This window comes from Scomber japonicus, chromosome 18, assembly GCF_027409825.1.
Source record: "Scomber japonicus isolate fScoJap1 chromosome 18, fScoJap1.pri, whole genome shotgun sequence".
Lineage (NCBI taxonomy): Eukaryota > Metazoa > Chordata > Actinopteri > Scombriformes > Scombridae > Scomber > Scomber japonicus.
In genome coordinates, this window is record NC_070595.1 from 14,575,073 (window position 1) to 14,597,275 (window position 22,203).

General features: G+C 39.2%; 4 protein-coding genes across 5 annotated transcripts; 1 reads left to right on the forward strand and 3 right to left on the reverse strand.

Moving 5' to 3' along the window:
• Positions 1–51: 51 nt before the first annotated feature.
• c18h17orf75 (chromosome 18 C17orf75 homolog) lies at positions 52–5,432 on the reverse strand. The gene is made up of 10 exons (XM_053338054.1): positions 5,120–5,432; positions 4,335–4,409; positions 3,777–3,902; positions 3,388–3,516; positions 3,149–3,209; positions 2,938–3,057; positions 2,585–2,649; positions 2,303–2,442; positions 2,092–2,195; positions 52–1,738 (listed from the first exon to the last, which is right to left on the reverse strand). The coding sequence occupies exons 1-10, from the start codon at positions 5,260–5,262 to the stop codon at positions 1,523–1,525; spliced, it is 1,179 nt and encodes a 392-aa protein (XP_053194029.1). The 5' UTR covers positions 5,263–5,432; the 3' UTR covers positions 52–1,522.
• Positions 5,433–6,545: 1,113 nt separating this feature from the next.
• On the forward strand, positions 6,546–11,869 carry LOC128378465 (BUB3-interacting and GLEBS motif-containing protein ZNF207-like). Of its 2 annotated transcripts, XM_053337993.1 has the most exons (11): positions 6,546–6,665; positions 7,406–7,532; positions 7,616–7,754; positions 7,846–8,028; positions 8,410–8,485; positions 8,579–8,649; positions 8,816–8,970; positions 9,175–9,267; positions 10,015–10,242; positions 10,477–10,615; positions 10,767–11,869. In XM_053337993.1, exons 1-11 carry the CDS (start codon positions 6,625–6,627, stop codon positions 10,928–10,930), a joined length of 1,416 nt encoding a protein of 471 aa, XP_053193968.1. In that variant the 5' UTR covers positions 6,546–6,624; the 3' UTR covers positions 10,931–11,869. The 2 variants fall into 2 exon arrangements, with proteins under 2 accessions (XP_053193968.1, XP_053193967.1); XM_053337992.1 differs by lacking the exon at positions 9,175–9,267 and having other exon boundaries at positions 10,767–11,866.
• A 716-nt stretch (positions 11,870–12,585) lies between these two features.
• Positions 12,586–18,149, reverse strand: LOC128379250 (zona pellucida sperm-binding protein 3-like). The gene is made up of 8 exons (XM_053338875.1): positions 17,760–18,149; positions 17,543–17,658; positions 17,348–17,451; positions 17,094–17,271; positions 16,871–16,988; positions 16,702–16,787; positions 16,208–16,281; positions 12,586–12,596 (listed from the first exon to the last, which is right to left on the reverse strand). The coding sequence occupies exons 1-8, from the start codon at positions 18,147–18,149 to the stop codon at positions 12,586–12,588; spliced, it is 1,077 nt and encodes a 358-aa protein (XP_053194850.1).
• A 1,205-nt stretch (positions 18,150–19,354) lies between these two features.
• Positions 19,355–21,713, reverse strand: LOC128378861 (zona pellucida sperm-binding protein 3-like). Its single transcript, XM_053338425.1, has 10 exons — positions 21,327–21,713; positions 21,132–21,247; positions 20,946–21,049; positions 20,690–20,864; positions 20,489–20,606; positions 20,334–20,416; positions 20,084–20,253; positions 19,807–19,965; positions 19,587–19,715; positions 19,355–19,509 (listed from the first exon to the last, which is right to left on the reverse strand). The coding sequence occupies exons 1-10, from the start codon at positions 21,711–21,713 to the stop codon at positions 19,355–19,357; spliced, it is 1,596 nt and encodes a 531-aa protein (XP_053194400.1).
• Positions 21,714–22,203: the final 490 nt, after the last annotated feature.

Here is a 22,203-nt window from a genome sequence, read left to right on the forward strand (position 1 = left end):
AGCTTTGTGTTTCACTTTTGTATGCTAGACAACATGCAGAGGCACAATAGATGGGGTCAATGTGGTATTTATTTGTAGCTCTCTATATACAGGAACAATAACCACATACACAGTAACAATTTTATACAACACGCTGTACAGACATGTTCACATACATACTGTAGGTCAGTCACCCTATGGTTCACAATAGCAAAATGACTTAGTTTAGTTGTCACTTGGTTCACAGTTTTAAAAAATATACACACCACCAACATTGATATTGCTATATTACATACTTTGGACTGGTTTGAATGGGAATGAGCTTAGTTCTTAAACCCTTTATGGGTATTATGGAATATAAAGATGTTCACTTTCTCAGATGAAGAATGGTTTATTACATCAAACTGTTTTACTGCAGGTACACGATGAAAGGAAAATAAAATGTGGGCATGCTAACATCTACTTTTATTTTACATTTTAATTCTTTGTTTCTACTCAGAACTTTTTTTAGTGTGGGTATTCATATTACAGAAGCTTATAGTGAGCAGCTTGTCATATAGTGCCCCATGTTGTTCTCACTGTTTAGCTGGTGAAGGCTTGGAAGATAATGTTTGTAAACAGAACATAATTTGCACTACTGTACACATGATATCCAAAAATTACACGATATCTACAGCACTGCATTCCCCAGAGAAGGATTAAACACACATCTAATATCACTTGATAAACATATGTGCAAACAGTATTAATTAGACAAAACTAACATAGTAGTGCAGATATTGGGTTTAAATGTGAGCGAAAGCAAAGAATATACCATGCTAAGCATAAAAGTGATTTGTGCATTCTTAATATGTTTCTTCTTTAAAGAAAAACGATACAATCAAATTAAATACAAAACAGTGATTAAAGAATATTTGGACATCAAGTAAGCAATAGATAACTCCACACCAGTTTGGATCAACTCTGTGTTGTGATCATTGTCAGTTAGCAAAAGAAAAGTAATAATATTTGGTTCATAGTATTGTTAAACACACTCACGCAGAAGAGAAAGGTTGTGACACTTCACATCTTTTTTTTTTTTTTAAATTCGCCTTTACCTGAAGTGTATATGGGGTATATGGAAGTAACTGCTATACAATGCATGAAAATATTTGTATCTCATTTTCAATTGATAACTAGTCTTAAATGTTAGGATCAATGTAGTGAAGTTACTCTACCAGTAAAATGTGATTAGCCTTAAAAAGACACATTTTTTGAGAAGCCGAGCTTAAGTTGTCAGTGTTTTACAGTACAAAGTCCAAATCGGACCACCACTCTTCTAGCAGAAAGGCAGCAGTGTGTCAGTACAGGAAACTTATATTATATTTAAGTTGTTTCGCTACAGCAGCTGGCCAAAACTCCTCACTGCCACATTTAGTCTGGCAAACATATATTATAGGATGTAGTGTTATGTTTAGAATGATACTAGGTTATCTGCTTTGTGGCTGGTAGAGTAAACTTTCTTACCAGGCACCACAACCTGGACTTGAGTGTTGTAAAAGACTCAGGCCTGGGCTTGGGCCTGGTCCCTGAGGAACTCCTCCAGGACAGAGATAATGCTGCAGGCTTCAGGCAGGTCGCTGTGTTCCGCCCTGGCATTCTGCAGCAGCACATCCCCGTTTCCGCAGCCTTGCAGGAACTGGCAGCAGCGAAACAGGGCGTAGTGACTCATCTCTGCCTGACGCACAAAGCGCTTCAGGCTGTTCATGTCCTGGATCGCCTACAGAGACAGAGCAGTAATTAATAAGAGGAAGAAACAAGCTTAAAAAAAAAGGGGGAAGAAATCAAAATAGAATATAATGTGTCTGCCGAGAGGAAGTGAGAACTAATAATCCAGAGTTCTCAATCTTGTGGGCTAGAAATGGATGGGAAATGTTTATGGCTTATGTGTATTTGAAGCATAGAAGTTGTATAATATACACATTTTTTGAACCAGTTTTGTCATCTGTAGCATTTTAAAGCCACTATAGTCAAATAAAAACTTTGCAGAGCCATGCTATTCTTTAATTAGTCCAGCCCCCCAAAAAGCTTGAGAAACCATATTATATTTTGTGTGTATGTATGTTTTCCCACCTTAAGTTTGAAGTTCTCCAGAATCTGTCTGAGCAGGAAGGGATTACACCGCTCTGCAGCGTTTAAAAAAGCCTGGATCCAGTCATCACAGAACCGATTGCTCACTGGGGGGAGAAAACGTCTACATTAGACTGCTCAACAGTGACTTTTTGCAGCAGAGGGAAACATTATTTTTCTTTGCTTATATAATATGTCGCTGATCACGACTTACCAGTGTTGGTGAGTGTGGGTGGGCTGGTGGAGCAGTCTATAATCAGGTCAGACTGTGTTTCTTCTGAAATAGCCTTACACAGAGAGGCTGTTGTGGTGTCCTGCTGTGACAGACCCTGCAAACTGGCTGCTTTGATGAACCTGGTGCAGTATACAAAAGGCATTTAACAGCTAACAAAGCTATTACACACTACACTACAAAGAAGTGCAGGAAGGCAGACCTCTTAAATTGTAGGATTTTATCATGTGGTAGCGTAAGTACAAGGACTCGAACCTAACCCACCTTGACACATCAGCCTTTGTCCTCTCGTCTGAGTTGGTGACTTCCACAAGTGTGTGACTCAAGGCCTGTATACAGAAAATGTAGAGGCTGCAATGCATTGTACTGAGGAAAATGAGAGTCTTACAAATGCTTCTAAGAATATTAATAAACTGGATGACAGTGTTTAAATGTGAAGAGTAAATAACATGTCAGAAAACAGTTCGAAACTTGTAGAAATCTGCATGGATCAGAGTGTGTAGAGGCTTTTCCTATCATTATATATTGTATCTTAAATCCAGCACCTCCAAAAATTACTTTTAGTCAGCATTAATCTTTATATATTGGGCATATTCAAGGGGTGAAAAAGGACTCACAGCATGCAGCAAGAAGCTGATGTTGCTTTGCACCAGCTGCACCACCCGATAAATGTGCATCACCGACTCCTCGTACCACTGGCTCAGATAGGGACGTACCTCTGTCTCAAGATTTTGCAGCTGGTACACACACACACCGAGGGACATGTCAATCTTGCATTGATAATAAAATAACAAACAGCTTAATTACACTGATGTTAGATTCTCATACCTCTGGGGTTTGCAGGCTGCTATGAAGACCTTGGACATACTTATCGAGCTCTAACCTAAATGTGCATGTGGTCAAGGAATTGAAACTATGGTCTGCTTCTCTGTGTGGAACTGATGTGGAACCAATGCAACAATGCAGGGAAGAACATTGTGTTATACAATGGATTGTGTTTACAATTCATGCTAGAAGAGCTTCAATTATACTTAAAAAACATAAAACGAGCTGTGAGCAAAGGATATAGATTAAGTCCTTTTTCAGAGCCCCCCATGAAACAGATGACATATCCATTGCCGTCAGCATCCGGCTGTTCAGGAGACCTTTCCTGTTCCAGCAGACAGCAGTAGCAGCCAACTGCCTGCTCTGGGATACTGGGGAAAGTAAATAATCAACATTTTATGTTAACCAACTCATTAATTTTGTCCATCTTCTAACCATCATTTCCAGAAATTACATTTTATTACTGTGATGGAGTAAAACAGGCTCCATCCTCTATGGTACCAGGTATAATAGGATAATAAAGAATGTGCTGCAAGAATTATAAGGTCTCACATTATCTTAGGTTGTTATGACATACTGCTGGTGGGGGGAAAATGATTCCAGTGTATGAATAAATATGTGGAATTATGACCTGAGTTCCACTGTGGCGATGTTGCCCATGCCTCCAAGCAGGGCTCCTTTACTCAGCCTCCTTGAGATATAGGTCCGCAGCTCAGGTTCTGCCTCCAGTGGCAGGCTGCTGTCAATCAGAGTCAGGCTGTGGACAGGGCACAGAATCAGAACATATACAGGCAGCCAATGAAGCCAACGAGGAAGCGACTCAAGTCAATGGAGAGCAGATGGAGAAAGCTGATGATCAAAAGCCACATCCAACACAACACACAACTGAGTCACATAGCTGTAACTGTGTCTTCCCAGTCACTGACAAAACACATATTTTGTCTTTTTTCAACTCCACTTAACATGTGGAAGTGGAGACCCTGTTCAGATTGGGAGAGACCTGAGGGCCATGTAACTCAGCAGCACAGCAATGAACAATCAGGACAAAAACACGAATGAAAACAGCATTGATTCCATGTTGATTGGATTTCCCGTAGCAGCCCGAGGATACACCAATGCACAACAGTGAAGAGAAAGAGAAACGACCACTGAAAGCAAGAAGAAAGCAGGCGGATGGCTCCTTTGTTACCTAAAGTCATCCTGACTGGTTGTGGAGTCTGCTCTTCTCTGGTTCCATGCCACATTTTCCCCAGAAGCCTCAGATCTACGACAATTGACAGTTTACTCATCACCTGGTTAGTTTTTAATGGACAAATCTGTTTTGACCTGCATGAGTGTCACTGTCAGCAGGTTCAGGAACAAGGGACTAGAACGTATACTAATTAAAGAGTTCAGTGGTTCTCATTGAGAAGACTGGGGCCCCCAGTGGTCTTTGAGGTGGTTCCAGGGGGTCACCAGCAAAAAGGGGAATACTTTATTTTCACTATAATTCCATCCGTAAGTAACACAATGACAAAATGCATGACTAATTCAGTCATGGGTCCCATACTCTTTCTGTAATACAACATCTAAGTGCAAAAATAATCTCTGATGGCATTAAATCTTATCAAATGGGAGTCTGTGGTCTAATTACTGTTAGTTTAGGGAGGTCTTGTCGTGAAAAAGTACTGTTTACAAACACTGTTTACACACCAGGGAGGAAGTTGCCTTAAGGATAGAGAACTAATTGTGTCCTGTAAGGAAAGTTTGATCTACTATGTGACAAAAATACTAATATGTCATAATCCAATCATAAACGTTTCTCATTAAATAAAGTAAAACACATTATAAAAATATTTCCAAACATTTAATACCTGTAAAATCACAAAGTGGACGAACACATTTTCTTTATTTAACATCAGGAACAGAAACACAATTCGTCAAGGTAACACCAGCTGTTCAAAACAGAAAATGAGACAAATAATTGGCCATTACCTTGTGCCTTGATAGAGATAGATGGTGTAGTAGCAGTTCAATTGAATTTTCTGGCTGTATCCAGCTATTTCTTCGCTGTCAAAATCATCTCTCTCCTCCACGTCGATTGAGTCTTGGAAGGACGAGGTTTGGGAGGTAAACATGATGCTACTACTGCTAGCAGCCCGCTAAACTGGCAGGTAACGAGGCGATATCTTTATTGTTCCGGTGTGGTAGAGATGTGCTACTGACGCTGGGATATCTGAGTGTTATTAAAATGATATAAAAGCGCAAAAACAACCTCTACACATGCCGAAAAGCTATCTCCGTTTATGTTATCTTTGCGCATGCGCATACACTTTGCTGTGTACGTCCTCAAAAAGGTCCGACTGTGGTATGAATGTCTGATGAGGATTCCTGGGACAAATGTTTGTTTATTTATTTTTATCAACAGCACAATAATATAAGAAGACAAACAACAGTTATTTTAGGAATGTATTAGTGTATTTTTATATGGTGTAGGCCTACATGTCGACTGTTTGTGTTGTTTTGGTAAATCCCCTCTAACTTCATTTATTGATGAATTATTATTTCATTTGTGAATTATTTGTAAACTTCCTCTTTTATTGCGCATTAAAAAGTCAAAATAAATGTATAATTTAGTCTACTATTTATGAGTTAATTAAGTAATTTATAACCTAATTAATTAATTCCTGTTTTTATTGTACAATAAATTGTCAATATGATTTACTAATATGTCTGTGACACTTGTGGTCCTCCACACTGTACAGGGGATATTGAGGGGGGAAATAAATAAAATAAACTGATGACAAAAACAGAAAAAGAAATAAAATTGTACGTTGTAAAAGACTATAAAACACAGATTACAAGAGAAAAAATAAATATTTAAAAAGTGAATAAGAAATATTGAAAAATGCAATGTTAGTTGTTGACGTTAAAATTCAAGTGCTTTAACTCACATTAATTTAAACTATATAGCCTACAATAATGTACCCCTCGTCGTTGTTTAGTTTATTTATATTATTTATATAGCACCTTTCATACAGTCTAGTGTACTTCAAATTTGTTAAAGTTGGTTGAAGACAGAGCAACATACAGAAAATTAATCAAAGCAATGAAAAGACAAACAAATACAAAGAACAAGATTAAGAGTAATAAAGAAAGAAAGAAAGAAAGAAAGAAAGAAAGAAAGAAAGAAAGAAAGAAAGAAAGAAAGAAAGAAAAAGAATAAGACAGTCGAATAATAAATAAATAATAAAGAACAAGATAGTCGTATGTAAAAGCATACACAAAACTATGAAAAAAAGCAACCATAATGCCAGCTAGTAGAAGAACTGAATGGTGGCATAGCTTTATTTTGTTTTTTTATTGAATTATAGGCTGTAGTTTGGACTTCCGGGGGACGTTCCTGATCAGTGCCGGAGGCCGGACGCCATCTTCAGACCAGGCTGGTGTGTACGCGGATTTATTTTAGAAGCAGGTTGTGGACTGATAGCGCAGACATCATGGGACGAAAGAAGAAAAAGCAAATGAAGCCTTGGTGCTGGTATCCTTCTCTACATTTTACACGTAGTGTTGTAACGTCGCCTAGCTCCTAGTGTCTGTTTCTATGGTGATAAGCAGCCGTCGGCTAGCTACGTGAAGCTGAGCTCAGTATGTTAATAATAAATGAAACAGCTGCCGTCAACAAACTTACAGGCCATATATGTGATATCCTGTCATGTGTTGTTTTTAGCAGGGTGGTCTTTGAGTAAACATATGCTCTATTTTATTAGATCAACTCTTTTATTCTACAGCTTTATTTACAACTTGTACTTTTTAAATGATTGACTTATGATTTGGCCTGCTTCTACATATTAAGGTGTTAGTATATTGTAATTCTTTTTGTCATCTGTGTTGACAACAAAAGGTAGAAAAAGGTTATTATAGCTTGGAAATTTTCATTAGTTTTTTTTTTTTTTGCATTTAGTTTTTCAGTTTGGTTGTTTGTTTTTTCAGTTTAGGTTTGGTTAGTAGCCTATGACAAGTGATTATGACGTTTTAGCTTTATGTTTATGATGAGGAATTAGTTTTAATTTAGTTTGAGTCTTGGATTTGTTTAAGTCTTAGTTTTTGTTAACTTTAATAACCCTGCTGTGTACACTTTAAAGTACTTTGGGTTGCCTCTGGTATGGAATGTGCTAACATATAAACAACAATCTGCCTTGTCTAATGAAACAATGCAACACATTGTTGCAGGTTTTTTTTCTCCAGGGACTGAAACAGTTTCCTTAACTGTAAGCTCAGGTACTGTAACAGAGATTTTGACGATGAAAAGATTCTCATTCAGCATCAGAAAGCCAAACATTTCAAATGCCACATTTGTCATAAAAAGCTGTACACTGGTCCTGGGCTCGCTATCCACTGTATGCAGGTGAGGAGACCCCTACATATTGTGACATCTACATATTAAGTGCTAATAAACTTGCTGATTCACCTCATTTTTTTCTCTCTCAGGTACATAAAGAGACTATTGATGGAGTTCCTAATGCAATACCTGGAAGGACAGATATTGAACTGGAGATTTATGGTATGGAGGGTATTCCAGAGAAAGACATGGAAGAGAGAAGAAGAGTGCTTGAACAAAAAAACCAAGGTATTGGCACCAGAAAACCTCAATAACAACACATTGCACTGTAATGGCACCATCTAGAGACTGATTCTGGTCCTCCTTGTTTGTTTTCCAGAGACTCACAAGAAAAAGCAGAACCAGGATGACTCTGATGAGTATGATGACGATGATGAGCCCGGCCCCTCCTTCCAGCAGCCTGCTCCAGGTCAGCCCCAAGCAGGCTACATCCCTCCTATGACCCAGCCTGGCATGCCTCCTGGCTCTGGTGCTCCTGGGATACCACCAGGAAGCTATTCAGGTGGGAAACTGACTTTAATTCTAACTCTAATTAGATTGTATCAGGGTCATGCTGTTCACTAAGTGTGCTTACATAGCTTTTCTATGGTTTTACCCCAATGCCAAGTCTTCTTGCCATTTTTCTTGACTAAATGTACTGACTTTTTATTGTTTCTAAAACTGTCAGTTGAAATACCTGTCAGCACTGTGATGAAATTAGGAACACTCACGCACTTTTGCATTTACTGTATTTCACCCAAAATGCTAAGAATATGCTGTACAGACTGCCATTTTTACACTCAGATGTTGTATTGTCAGTTTAAAATATGAAAATTGATGTGGAAGTATATAAAAACTACATATAACACACACTTCAGTTGGTAAAAATCAATCTCTGTTTCAGGAATCCCCCCAATGATGCCCGGTGTGCCACCAATGATGCCAGGAATGCCACCCGTAATGCCTGGAATGCCTCCAGGGTATCTTCTATTAATCAAGACTGTTATTTTTTAGGAGTCCGATCCTTGCTATATGTTGTATTTTAAGCATTGCTATTTTCCTCATGCATTTAGGATGATACCAATGGGTAGGATGATGCCTCCTGGTCCGGGGATGCCTCCTATGATGCCAGGTGTGCCACCAGGTAAGCAATTCCCTATCAGCATGCACCCTCATAAAGCACACAATATGAATTATTTATTTGAAATGCCAGTTAAAATGCAAAAAAATGTTTGTAACTATGTTGTAACACTGTTGTTATTTGGCTTTATGTGTTCACCTATATGATGAATTTTTCCTGCTGTTGTCAGGCATGCCTCCTCCAGTGGCTCACCGGCCCGGCATTACACACATGGCTCAGGTCCCCCCTACTGTAAATGTGCTGACTAGACATGTAATTCCTGCTGCCACTGTCCCCTCAGCCCAGCCAGATGTCACAAAACCTCTGTTTCCCAGTGCTGGACAGGTAAAATCTTAATGACACCGTTTACCCCAGCACACACCTCCATTTCCCTCACACGACAGAACATTAACATCCTCCTAAGGGATGATGGTGAAGCTCTCTGTGCTTTCACAGGCTGATGTAAATGCAACTTTATTCAGAAAATCTTATAATTAAAGGATTATTTTATTCACAATTCCTATTCTTTACTCTCTTCCTGTGCTACAGATGGGGAGTCAGGCTGCAAGTACAAGTGCAGGCTCGTCAAGTGCAGACTCTCAGTCTGCCTCCCCTAAAGCTCTGTTCTCTATCACATCACAAGTACGCAGCTGTCTGCCTGCTTAACTCTTACAACATACAGCTTTACAATTGTCATGCACACGATTGTGTTTGCCTGCTGTGTACTTGGGCAGATTGCACAGATTAATTATGTTTTATTTGCCAAAGATGTTTTAGCAAGGGATGACAAAATCCAACCATTGGTGCTTTGAAATTACTTTTTAAATGCTTTACACTTTTTTAGCAACATGCCTTCATTTGCTTTCTCCTTTACTACAAATCTGCATTTATATCATACCACTGGAAAAAGTTTCTTCACATCAACAAAATCAGAAATGGAGAGTTATGCAGATTTGTAAAGTGAGGCAATGTAACGCGGCATGCTCTTTTGGATTTATTTTCTTGCAGGCTTGACGGAATAGCTTTTCCTTTAGGCATACTTTATACGGTTACTCTCTGGTGTTGCACTAATATGTAATAGTATCAACTAAGACTCCCCTTAAAGACACAGGAGGCGTAGTGTGAGCAGCACTTTGGCAGAGTAGCAGCAGCAGCTGGTGCTCTGCCTGTGTGTGTACACAGGATGTGTTCAGGCACAGTGTAAAGTGTAAGAGGAGCAAAGAATAGACTCAAGGGAGCGAATCATGGATTAAATGAATGGGCTTGGGATTTATCCATTAACTTTACTGATGGGAGTAACCTCAAAGTATGACTAAAAATGTCCCCTTTTAAAATGTAAGTGTCTTTCAGCAGAGTCTCTTTAATGTGTCTTCCTCTCTCTTCCTTCAGAGTCAGCAGACAATGTCAGGGTCCCCCCACCCTCCCCCCTCTACCTCATCTGAACCCTCAAAGCCCACATTCCCGGCCTACACTCAGGCCACTGCAGCTATGGCCAGCCCCAATGCTGGCAGTAGCACCGTCTCCAAACCTCCCTCTACTGTGACCAGTAAGCCTGCCACCCTCACCACCTCTAGTGCAACCAGTAAGTTGATCCACCCCGATGAGGATATCTCACTGGTAAGTAGTCCAGCTGGAACTGTCTCTCTTTTATAGTTTTTTGTTTTTTTTTACAGTAAGTAGCATTTTGAGAAAAAAAACAGTTAGAGCAATTTCTGTCAACATTATAAAATCTAAGATCTAAAAAAGTATAAAATAAAAAATTATTTATTGTTTTTCTTATTTTTCCTGGTTGAGCTGCATAATTTCAGTGTCAAATTATTCCTCCTCTCAATTGCTTTCTGTCTCCTGTAGGAAGAGTTGCGTGCTCAGTTACCCAGGTACCAGCGCAGTATTCCTCGTCAAGGCCAGGCCACTGCTTCTGCCACATCAGTGGGTCCCGTGGGTGGCATTATGGCTCCTCAGCAGCCTGGCATGATGCATCCTGTACCTGGTATATACCTTCAACTTAAAGTTCACAAGTACTTCTTTATAAGTGCTACAAATTGTTAAGTAACACTGAATGACCATGTTTATGATTGAAAAGAGGTGTGGTTTTTGTTACAGCTTTTTGATTAAAAAAATCAACAAATGTGTTATTGCAGGCCAGTATGGTGGTCCGCCCCAGGGGATGCCCGGCTACATGCCAGGAGGGATGCCCCCATACGGACAGGCCCCTCCTGTGGTTCCCCCAGGGTACCAAGGAGCCCCTCCACGGCCACCCATAGGTATGAGACCCCCTGTCATGTCTCCTGGAGGCCGCTACTGAAGCCTGCCTTCCTCTCTTCTATAGGTTTGGACATTCAACCCTTTTCTAATGTCCTCAGCTGCTAGTAGACAAACCAGTATTGGTGTTATAGTACCACGACGTACCGTTTATTCTACTACTGTGCTATGAGGAAGAGACACTGAATAAGCAGCAAACAAAAGAGCTATAAAAGCATCACAGAGCGCATGGGAAATATTTACACTGTACCTAACCAAGCCTATGAACTGTTGTTTCAAACCATCTCTGTTCTGTGGCTTTTTTCCTTCTCATGTTTCATTCAGGTGTGTAGAAGTGTAGTAGATATGGTTCGTAGTGTTGTGAAGGCGCTGGAGTTACATGGGAAGTACCCACCCTTTATCAAGGCAAGTTTTCTGTAAATACCTTTTTGTTCTAAGCTAAACAGTGAGGCCTTCACAGCACACAGGTGCTGTTGGACTTCATGTCCCCAACTATGTTTGGTGAGGGCTTCAAGTAACTGTTAATGCCTTTGTTCTGTTTTATGTTAATACTCAATTGATTTTAATGAGGAAACTCCCCTAAATCTAAAAAGAAATACGTGGTCACAAAATGAAATGATATATGTATTGTTGTACAACTGTATTGTAATAAAATGTGGCAAAAATGTAAGACTCTTCTTTGCGGGACGTTAGTGGGAAAAGAGACGTCACAGCAGGTTTGTACTCTAGTTTTAAGCTATGTGACTACATGGTGTCTTTGTTGTTTTGAAAGATGAAATGTACATCTGTGCTTTAAATCTTTTGTTGAGTTGAAATTAAAATGTTGGTAAATATTTTCTTTTGTTCATAAGCAGTATATTAATTTATTACTTTAAGTGATGCTCTGTACATGGCACTGGTAGACTGGATGTTGACACACTGAGTGCTTTGTACAGCTGCATAACTTCCGGGTTGTTAGTGGCTATAGTGCTAAAACACAGATTTCTCTTCTCCCTGTAGCAATGCCATGGGGGACTGGCTGAGGCCCTGTCTCAGTGTAGCCCTGTTTCAGCCTGAGGCAAGTCTCACCATTTTTCTGTCTTCTCATTCATTACCAGGGGCCCTCACAGCGTACACGCTGTTGGACCTAAATGTCCCCAAACTTGCAGCAAGTTTGGTGAAGGCCCTTGTTTGTGTTGTTGCATTTAGGCACTATTTTCTGGCTCATGTAAATTCTATTATTTCTTGTTAAGCTCTAATGTGTCATTGAACCATCATTTTACAAGTGGGAGCACCAGCAAGCTCTGTTTTCATTTAATAGTTCTCTACTGAAAGAATAGAGCTATTAAATGAAACTATATGTCTTTAAAGGCTTTGGATATTAACCAGTCCTGCAGCCCTCAACAGCTCATTGTCTCAGATGGTTTGATCAAAAGTCAAATAATTGACTATATTCCCACATAAAGACAACAACAACCGTCTGTCACATACAGCCTTATATATATTAAATGTGTGTTGGGAGGTGTGTGATGAACAAATGCTTGTGAAATGGCTTTTACCACTTAATCCTGTTTGTTTCATCAGCTTTCCTCACTTGATCATTTGAATTTAACTTACATGAAGGAGAATCCCTACCAGTAACAGGTTAGTTAAAGCTGTAAGTACCATTGCTGTAATTTCCATCAACCTGTTTTCTGTGCACACATAATGAGATCATGATCATTTGTCACCTGTAGATGAAAAACAAAAATCAGAACACAATGCTTAAGTATTTTACACTAATGACAGTCAGTTATTCATTATGATCTTGAGAAAAGACCTTGGGCCAAAAAGTCTAATAATTAATTTGGAGCAATGTGATCAACTTCTCAACATAGTTTTCGGTGTGAATAACCTATTTATTTAAACCAGTGATTTAATGCTTTACATGAATAATACAGGCAGAGTCTTCACTGGTAAGTATTGGCTCTTTATCTCATGTTAAATATGCTAATTCCTATATAAATTGTGGAAAAGAATTGTTCAATTTCCCCACTGTAAGAAAACCAAGATTATTGGATTTTTTTCACACAACAATGAGCTATAGTATAAATCTTTTACTTGCTAAAAAAATGCATTACTATGGAAAGATCTCACGCATCCTGTTTTGCTTGTAGTTATAGTATGTCATATCTCTTCTGACAGTAAAATGGTACTGGGTCAGTTTAAAGCTCTGGTTGCCGGGATATTTCTTTTGGTTTCAACTGTAAGTTACTGGAAAAAAAAGCAGCTTTATTGTGAATATTTGCTTCAGGATGTGTCCCTTTTCAAAGACCTCTACACAGGATTTTTGTTTTAATTTCTGTACACAAGTCAGAATGTCACCGTTTTATCTTTGAATAAATCTGTTCATAAACTCTGATTTGTCTTTGTGATGTTTTTCTACAATGTTCTCATTATTTCAAGCTTGGAAATCATAAATAGTCACTCAAGTTATGATATTGTGTTATCACACTGCCAGTAGAACCAAGTACCATTGTCGTACTATGATCATACAGTACAAGTAGTAAATCAGAGTTTAAGTCAAGACTGAGGTGTCACTTTTTTGTAGAACAACTGTTTCTTCAAAATATCAAGTACAAAAACTTTCCATCTTATTGTGAACCTTTGGTAGCATTTTACACAATGGAAACATTAAAAACACTGAGTAGTCTTTGTAACAGGTGCGTTGGTGAAATCGCCACATGGTAAAAACGAGAAAGGACACCCACGCAATAAAGATACTTTTTTATTGAGGAAGTGGAAGACACTGTGCTAGTGTACCTTTTATCTTTTAATACAGTATGAAAACATGAAACTGGATTCATTTTTACTAGAACACCTCCATATACTAATTAGAAAACTATCCAGTTGCCTAGATACAGATTTCAGGTTTATTTCTCAATATTTAACTTGATTTATTTTAGCGGAAAAAACGGGTTTCTTACTGAAGCTGATCAGTTCAATACCTCTAAAGATTCATAACGTATAGTATTGTACTGATCAGAAGTATTGATATGGGTCTAATTTGATGCAACCTAATTCAATCCAATACAACAGTTCTGCTATAGATTATACATTTATGAAGCAATAAATATTACATTTTTGTTGACATTGTCAAGAAGGTGATCATTCTGCTTTATGTTTATTATTGAGGCCGTGGTGGGTCATGGTGTTCCTAATATTTTGTCGACTCATTCACATTAACATACATGAGGAGGGCGAAATATCAGAAACACCATTATATGACCTCAGTAATAAACATGAAGTAGAATTTTCACCTTTTTTAACAATGTCAACAAAAACTGAAACTGTATACATTTTTTTTTTTTAAAGAATTTATTTACATTTTTTAATTAAATAGCTACTGCTATTTAAATATGAAGCTATCATCAGCATCAAAAGTGATGAATGATCAATGTTATCAAAAAAGGTTTTTCACAAAATCTTCAATGTATCTTTTACTGAACTCTTTAGTCATCAGCACAAATGTGAGGATGAAGTCTGGATGAATCTGCAGTTTGAGTTGCTCAAGCTTTTTTGTGAACAAAGACTTCTCTGCCGTTGTCAACTTATGTGTGACTGCTACTGTTTGAGATAACGATGCTCTGCACATTTTTTCTGCGTAATTTGACCTGTTGCAGATGAGCAGGATGAAGCACAGCACAGACTGACTTCTTTTTTGGTAGCAATGACATTTCCAAGCTCCCGTCTGAGATCATCTATGTAATCTGCATTACGATCCTCCAACAGCAGGAGGACTGGAAGACAGTTATTTGGGTCTTTCTCATCGTGTTCCCTCAGTCTCACGGCATGATCACACACAGTTATGATTTCCTTGCACTGTTTAACAACTGCACATCGTACATTTGTCCTCCAACTCCAGAGGATCTGTCGTGCCACTGTGCTTCCACCACTACCAGGTTGGTGGTATATGTTCACACTCTCTATGGGACGTATGGCTTTGGTACGCTATGCTATGTTGTCCAGGATTGTGTTTGCTTCTTAGTAAACATGCCTCTTTATGACATCTCCACACTTGTGTTTGTCAGCAAGCCACAAGTTGATCCAGTCTATCTTTCCCCCTTGATAGAAGTAGCTCTCAATTTGTTTGATTTCATCCTCACTCATGATCTCCAGTTTTGTATCATCACACTGGTCAACACTGATGATTTCCAAAGAATCTAGCAAGGCCTCTTCAACTGACTTTAAGAAGCATCTTCCGCCATTTAAGACGGGTAATATCCTTGTGGATTGATTCTTTGAAAGCTGGATGCTTTGAACTGTGGCATCTACATGACTCAGTGGCATTTCAACAATGCTGATCTCTTTAAGTGTAAGTGTAAGTGTAGACTTGACCACTTTTTGTAGTTTTCCTTCGACTCTGATACGACTGCCAAAAAATAATTTCCATTCATCTCTGCATAGAATTCATGGAATGTCTCAACAAGAGGCTGTTCAACATCAGACATGAGCAAGAAGAGGACTACAAATGGATGCCTCGGAAGGATTTCATTGCAGATGACTGACACTGCTTTTTTCAGTTTCTTTTTTCTTGTTTTGATCCAGGTTTTTTCATCTCAGGTTTGGTCTCCACCAGGGAAGTTGTTTCTTCCGTTGCAGAAAATCTAGCGTCTTCTCTCAACAAGCTGTAAAGAATGTATGAAGTCAGCAGTTTTCAATCCGTCATTAATGGCATAGTCATCAAGAAAGTGAGGGCTTATGCTCCTTATATTTACCACAGAGACCTAATGTCTTTGAATCATGGTCAAAATCAAGAGAGTTTTGTTTTTCACCCCGACATTCATTTCTCTGCGACCCCCCACTACAAGTTTCGTTTCCCACCTCTACCTCTCCCCTTTTGTCACTGCAGCTATGGGAGAGTGGCTCATATAAGTAACTGATTGACTGAAGGATTTTGTTGTTTGTTTCTGTGATCAGAATAAACAGAGGTCGTGTTCACAATCATCCCGCCTGAGTCTCTACACACACACACACACACACTCTTTAGTATCTAACAAAAGTGTAATGTCCTGTAAATCTGGTATGAATCGTTTTAATTTCACCACTCCAAGGTACATATAAACAATGAGATCTTGACAGTTTGTCTTTAATTTTGTTCTTTGCCTACTTGCGTGGGTAAATCATCAGAGGGCCAACAGTCACAGTGCCACAGACTGTAATATCTGAAAGTCAAAATGTTTTACAAGGGCATTAGTTAAACATAAAGCTAACAAGCCTTATCTAAATCTAGATATACAACATTACTAATGAAACACTTTGATGTCATCTGCATCTTTATTTAGGTCTAGGCCGTACTTACCTTTGGGAGAACTTCCGTGACACATACCGTCACAACACCGGCAAACGTCATCATTTCCAACCACATTTTCCCATCTGATAAGAAAGGAATACTTTAGTGTACTTTTATCAGTATTTTGATTTAATGGACTGTATTACACATACAAAATACACATTCTGCAGTTGTGAGCTGTTAAAGCATGTCATTTAGTTTCTTTGGTTGTGAATGTTTTCTCTAATACTTAATGATTTTGAGCTTATTAATGGCTGATCTAGTCGATATTCTCAACTTTATTCATAATTGAGTTCTTGACTCAGAACCCAACTTTGACCTCGACTCAGAATTGCTTTGGGAACTCTATTTTCTAATCATTTGTCCGTCTGTTTAGACAATTACAATCAAGAACTTTTTAGTGAGTAACAACAAACTGATGGAGTAAGCATCAGCCACTGGATATTATGAGCAGCTGAAAGATTTACTGCTACAGTTGGAGTTGCTGACATACTCTAACTCACCTTGAATTCACATGATTGCAGGCCTTGTTGATGGGGCTGCTCTTCCACACTTCAGAAGAAGCCTTCATTTGGCATGTGATAAATATCTAAAAGCACACCACAGAAGTGTCATTATACAACGTCAAAGCATTTCCAAGAATTTTAATTATGGTAGTCAGGAGTGGCTTACTGAGTTCCTCGGATCCTGATGAAACATGAAGACATCGAGCTCCAGTTGAAGCGTATCAGCCCTTACTTGAGGTCTGAACAGTGTATTTGATCCTTCCTCTTTTGAATCAGTGAGGCACCTGAAAAATAAATCAGTTTCAGCTGTGGGCTACATCCGTCTCTTGATATTTGTACTGAAACGCAGAAAATTCGTAGTGTCATATTGTATACTGAGCTACTCTTACCCATTGTTTTCAATGAAATAGTATCTGGGGACTGATGTTACATCAGGTGTCAGAGTGGCAACACAGCTGTCGATGAAGAGTTGTCTTGCTGCTGCATCAGGATCAGTGTAAGACGCCTCAAGGTGCAGGATGTCTCCAAGATAAAAGACACTGGAGAAAATCTCTCTTGTCCAGTCATCTACATGTAGATAAAGACATCATACATGAACACTTATCAAGAAAAAACATAAAATAATGCAAGAGTCCACACGTACCAGTCATCAGCTTTAGAGAGAAAGCAGAGTTCCCCGTTGAAGGCTTTGTAGGGGTGGAGAGTGTGAGGGGCGGCTGCTGAGTGTTACTGCTTACTAAGTGTGTCCTGTCCCAGTAAGTAACAGATCAGACATTATGACAAAGCCTTTGAGCAAAGCTTTCTTCTCTGTACAAGACAATGGTTGAAACATACATACCTTTTATAGCTACAGGAAACTGGAACCACAGCATCGGCCATCCTTACAATGCCATGATAACTGGCAGCTGGTGAGAATATCAGCTTGTTTGAGTAGATCATAAAGTCCTCAGTCATCTAGAGATGAATGTAAAGACAACTTAATGAGAAACAGCAGGTTATTTAAAAGATCAAGGATGAATCCATCAATGTGACACTAACAAGTATGACCAACTTACGGTTAACTCAGAGCCACAGTCTTGCAGTTGAGCTTCTATGACATATTCAGTGTCACTAGTAGCAGTAGCTTGGCACCAACTGCCCTCCGAATGCTCCACTTCTCCCAAAAAAAACTCTTCAGGAGACACAAAACGTCCTTTTCCATACAAGTCAGCCCTTATATGAACGATCATTGATGCTTCTGTGCATTGTACATGGACAGTAGATCTGTCATTTGTGAGTTGTGGTCCGCTGATGTTTTCCTCGTCAATTCTAGATATAGCAGATTTATATTCCCTTCCCTCAGAATCGATCATTGGTCCCTCTTTCAATGGTCGAATGGCATCTGCAACAACAAAGGCAAGCAACAACAGCAGCGCCAGAGAAACTGTGTGACCTGGAGTTACCATTTTCCTCTTTGTTTTTAACAACTGGAGAATTTCTGGAAAAGCAAAGCAGTAAGTAATGTTGATTTAAGAAGTCAAATGCAGAAGACTTAAACACTCAAGGTAACTCTCCCAGTATTTCAAACACTCCTCAGTTCAGACCAATCAGATCACATGGAGAGGACAGCTGGCTGCAATTACTCATTAGCTGATGTGGCAGAATTAGAAAAAGCTGAAGTCACTCTGAGTTGTACATGCATGTGATTGGTCCAAGTTCAACATTGTATGGGAACAAGAGTGCACTGATGCTCTTTCCTTGTATGTCAATAGTGAGATTTATAAATACTGAATCCAGAGATAACTGGTATTCATTGTAAATGTTTCCCCATTTTGGCATTGTTGCCAACATTGTCATATGTTATATATTACAACTGATAGTTATGTTGATGCATGACATTTTTGTACATCTTCACAGTATGATCAAACTTTTTGGAATTCATAGTTTATTTTCTAAATTGCAGGAACAGTTTTGGAAAGAGACACTTGGTTGCTGTACTGTAGGTCATGGTTCCATTTTTGTTAGAGTGGTATGACCAGACACTCAGATTTGACCAAACAAAATGTTCCAATCCAGTTTCAAAAGTCAGTCAAAATTGTCAGAACACTGACAAATGCAAGCTCTCTAATGAGAATACAAAAATTAATTCATACCTCAATTTTGCACATAAGTGTACAGTAGGAAAAACTATTTAAACTTGCTTGTTAATGGAATCTCTTGCTAATGATTTGACTGTTCATTTTATTTGTGTGCTTTAAATGTTTGGTATTTCAAGGAAGTTCTTGCACACTGACACCTTTGACATTGTGTAGACTCCTTATATGAAGAGTCCCACATAGTCACTGTTAACTCAGGGGTTTCAGTTCAAGTAATTCAGTGTACAGGATTTTGTGTCCTTTAAATTGTGGTATGGTACATCAACTTGCCTCCATTTTGTATTCATGGGATCCACATTTTACCAGCACAACTCAAACCTTTAGTTTCTATGTGACTCAGTGTATTGAAGTAAAGAATGTATATACCACCACACTTAAATTTCCATCCCCATAGAGTGATAGTTTAAATATCTTGTGTGTGATAGTGTGTTCATCCAGACTGAAACTCCTCTACAGACTTACTTCAGCTATTTTGTCAAAATCAAAAGCAAACAAGTGTAGTTTCAAATTGTTTATTATCTTGTTGGGTCATTTGTATTGGAAAGGTCAGATTCTGCAGTAGTTGCATTTGACCGTGTCGTCACAGCCACCTCAATCTGAGTGGTGGGGCTGGGGTCACTGGGAGCTGCTGTGGTAGTGTCCAGTGTGACCTCAGGAGTGGAGTCTCCATCTGCAAGTAGAGAGCACAAGTGTTACATGTTTAAAGTGCATTTTAAAGAAAAAATAAAGTGTAGTCTTTTCACACACCTTTTGGGTTTGTTCTGCTTTCACTAAGATCCACATGGGAGCCATCTTTATTCTGCTCAGAAGCACCAGTTAAGTCCTCCACCTGGTCTGAGGTAGATGGTGGACCAGGAAGCAGTCCTTTCTCCAGATCTAAGATGATCACATTTAGCATAGATGTTTGTTGCCAAGCCATTTTCTGAACTTTAACTGCCCCCCCCAAAAAAAGAAGTTCAAGTCTTACCAGTTTTGTGAGTTATCCCACTTTTCCACTGACTGCCATACAAAGTAGGTCTGCTGATTTTATGGAGGACTGGAGGGATCTCATCCACAGGCAGAGGCCCACTTTTGTGCTTGGCAGGCAAGACTAACATGGGACCCACTCTTGCCTCCTGCTCCCACACTAACAAAAGTGAGGGGAAAAAAACAAAAACACAAATTCAAAACTCTGTGAAGTCTGACATCTAATGGTGAAACATGTGTACTGTGTCAGCACCAGTATGACAGTAAAATAGAAGTACCTTTGTTGGATTTCAGTCCACTCTTCCAGAAAGTCTCAGCTTCCTTTGGCTTCCCAAACCCACGCGGAGTAAACTTGCCAGAGCTGCTGGGTTTACTGTGCGTTTGGCCCACTTCATTTTGGCTTTGACAAGATCCACACAAGAAGTCATTACCATCAGCTGACCGCCATCTGTAAGAGATGGCACTTCAGCACACACTTGCTCATAGAAGTGTAAATTCATGAAACATTTCAGACTTGATGACACTTGCCTTCCATTTACCACAGTGCATGCTTGATTTGGTGCATGTGCATAGTTTACTGGTATAGCATTCAGGTGACATGTGATGTAGAGCTGTGGGGACAAAAATTGCAGTTTTGAAACCGACATTCAATTATGACTGAAGCCATTTGAGTGCAACCTCACCTCTCCCCTGTCCTCATTGTGGAACCTAAAGGCATCAATGACCAACTGAAGCTTGTCATCCTGTGTCCTGGGTAAGAAGTGGGATCTTGAACCTGGAAGCTGGGAGTCAACCAAGCACCTATATATAGAGGGAAAAGTCAAGACTACTGTACACATGCCTTAATTTATCAAGCTACAGCTGACAGTGTGTCAAGTGCTTACCCATTTTCAATGAAGGTATATTTGGGCTCAGAATATATGTCTGGGTCAAGTGTAGCCACACAGCTGCTCATAAACACTCGGAGCCCCATGTGATGTCCAACTCTGACAGAGGCTTCAATGCCGATGGGCTCACCAAGGTAAAATACGTTAGAGCCTCGTTCATATAAAAAGTCAGCTGCGCAAAAAAACAGACAAGATAGTAAGAATAAATAAGGACAAAAAAAAAAAAAAAAACCTAGAAGTGAATTAAACCCACTTGTCATGATTCTCAAGTCAAACTCCAAGGTTTCCACTGCAGCTTGGGTAGACAGGAACGGGGTCCAGGTTGGCATTAGTGAAGAACTGGTCAAACTGTACCTCCTGAGAAACCAAACCAACATTTTGAAATACAGGTGTTGCCCAAAGATCTTTAAAGATACTTACAAACAAAAAAACCCCAGACCTTTCATAATGACATTCAATTGGAATTACTGCCTCATCCATTCGAATCACCCCTTCAGGAGACACCTCAGGAGAGAAGATGAGCAGATTCGTGTACACCAGAGAGTCTTCCGTCATCTGTGGACAGCAGATTAATTTAGAACTACAGTTTATAGTACACAAATAGATGCCTGAATTGCAATAAAGTCATTGTTACCCAGTGTTTAGTGCCACAGTCCAGTAGTCCAACAACAATTCTGTACTCATCTCTTGAAGACGCTGTAGCTCTACAGATTTCATTGTATTCTACTCCAAGGCGCAACTCATCCACATTAACAGGCGCTCCAACCTCAAACATGTCAGCTTTGATAAGGATCTCCAGTGAGTCTGGATGGCAAGTCACACTGATCGTGTTCACCTTCTCTCGTTCCTCTGTTGGCACCTTGTGGTGCTGCTGCTGCACAGGATGTTTGGAACTCCGGCTCTCTTTAAACTGAGGGCTTTGAATTGAAGCATACTCTTTAAAACCAAAAGATGATCTAACATAAATCCCTGACAAAAAGAGTACAACAAGGAGTTTAACTTCAAAAAACAAGGACTCCATAAATGTCTCTTAAAACAGCAAACTGGCCAAAAATGTAAAAGCTCCTTTCTGATCCACAAAGCAACTACACTGTCAGGTCAGTTGAGCATTTTAAACTTAATGCAGACAATCACTTGTACTACACACCTGAATCCAATTATCTGCTAATCAGCTTTCAGTTGGTTACACACCCACTGAGCCTTTTCTCAGTTAACATTGAACTGGAGTTAAAAATGTTGCTTGTGTATAATCAACCTACAGTGCATCAACATCAAAAATGCAAGAATGCTTTAGGGAAATACAGACTTTAACAAAATATGAACCCATGGAGTGCATAAATGTCACACACTGCTGCCCCCACTCCCCTCTCCCCCCAAAATCACAAATTCCAAAAGTAAACAGTGTGTTTTTATTTAGTAAAACTGAGAAGAAGACACTTTTAATTGTATTTAACTGTCTTTTTATTTTGTCATGTGTTGCCTTTATATTCTAGCTTGACACATTTTATGTT

Bases quoted from the DNA above. Each gene is read 5' to 3' on its own strand.
- LOC128378465 (XM_053337993.1), top strand. From the start codon at position 6,625: ATGGGACGAAAGAAGAAAAAGCAAATGAAGCCTTGGTGCTG. The intron at 7,533-7,615 runs GTGAGGAGACCC...TTTCTCTCTCAG, and splicing joins TCGCTATCCACTGTATGCAG to GTACATAAAGAGACTATTGA. The intron at 7,755-7,845 runs GTATTGGCACCA...TTTGTTTTCCAG, and splicing joins GCTTGAACAAAAAAACCAAG to AGACTCACAAGAAAAAGCAG.
- LOC128379250 (XM_053338875.1), bottom strand. From the start codon at position 18,149: ATGGTAACTCCAGGTCACACAGTTTCTCTGGCGCTGCTGTTGTTGCTT. The intron at 17,452-17,542 runs GTATGTATGTTT...TTACTGGGACAG, and splicing joins GTTTCCTGTAGCTATAAAAG to GACACACTTAGTAAGCAGTA. The intron at 16,282-16,701 runs GTGAGTTAGAGT...CTTTCTTATCAG, and splicing joins TGCAATCATGTGAATTCAAG to ATGGGAAAATGTGGTTGGAA.
- LOC128378861 (XM_053338425.1), bottom strand. From the start codon at position 21,713: ATGGAGTCCTTGTTTTTTGAAGTTAAACTCCTTGTTGTACTCTTTTTG. The intron at 21,248-21,326 runs GTAACAATGACT...TGCTGTCCACAG, and splicing joins ACTGTGGCACTAAACACTGG to ATGACGGAAGACTCTCTGGT. The intron at 21,050-21,131 runs GTCTGGGGTTTT...TTGGTTTCTCAG, and splicing joins ATTGAATGTCATTATGAAAG to GAGGTACAGTTTGACCAGTT.
- c18h17orf75 (XM_053338054.1), bottom strand. From the start codon at position 5,262: ATGTTTACCTCCCAAACCTCGTCCTTCCAAGACTCAATCGACGTGGAG. The intron at 4,410-5,119 runs GTAATGGCCAAT...CAATTGTCGTAG, and splicing joins TATCTCTATCAAGGCACAAG to ATCTGAGGCTTCTGGGGAAA. The intron at 2,650-2,937 runs GTGAGTCCTTTT...TTCTGTATACAG, and splicing joins TCAGCTTCTTGCTGCATGCT to GCCTTGAGTCACACACTTGT.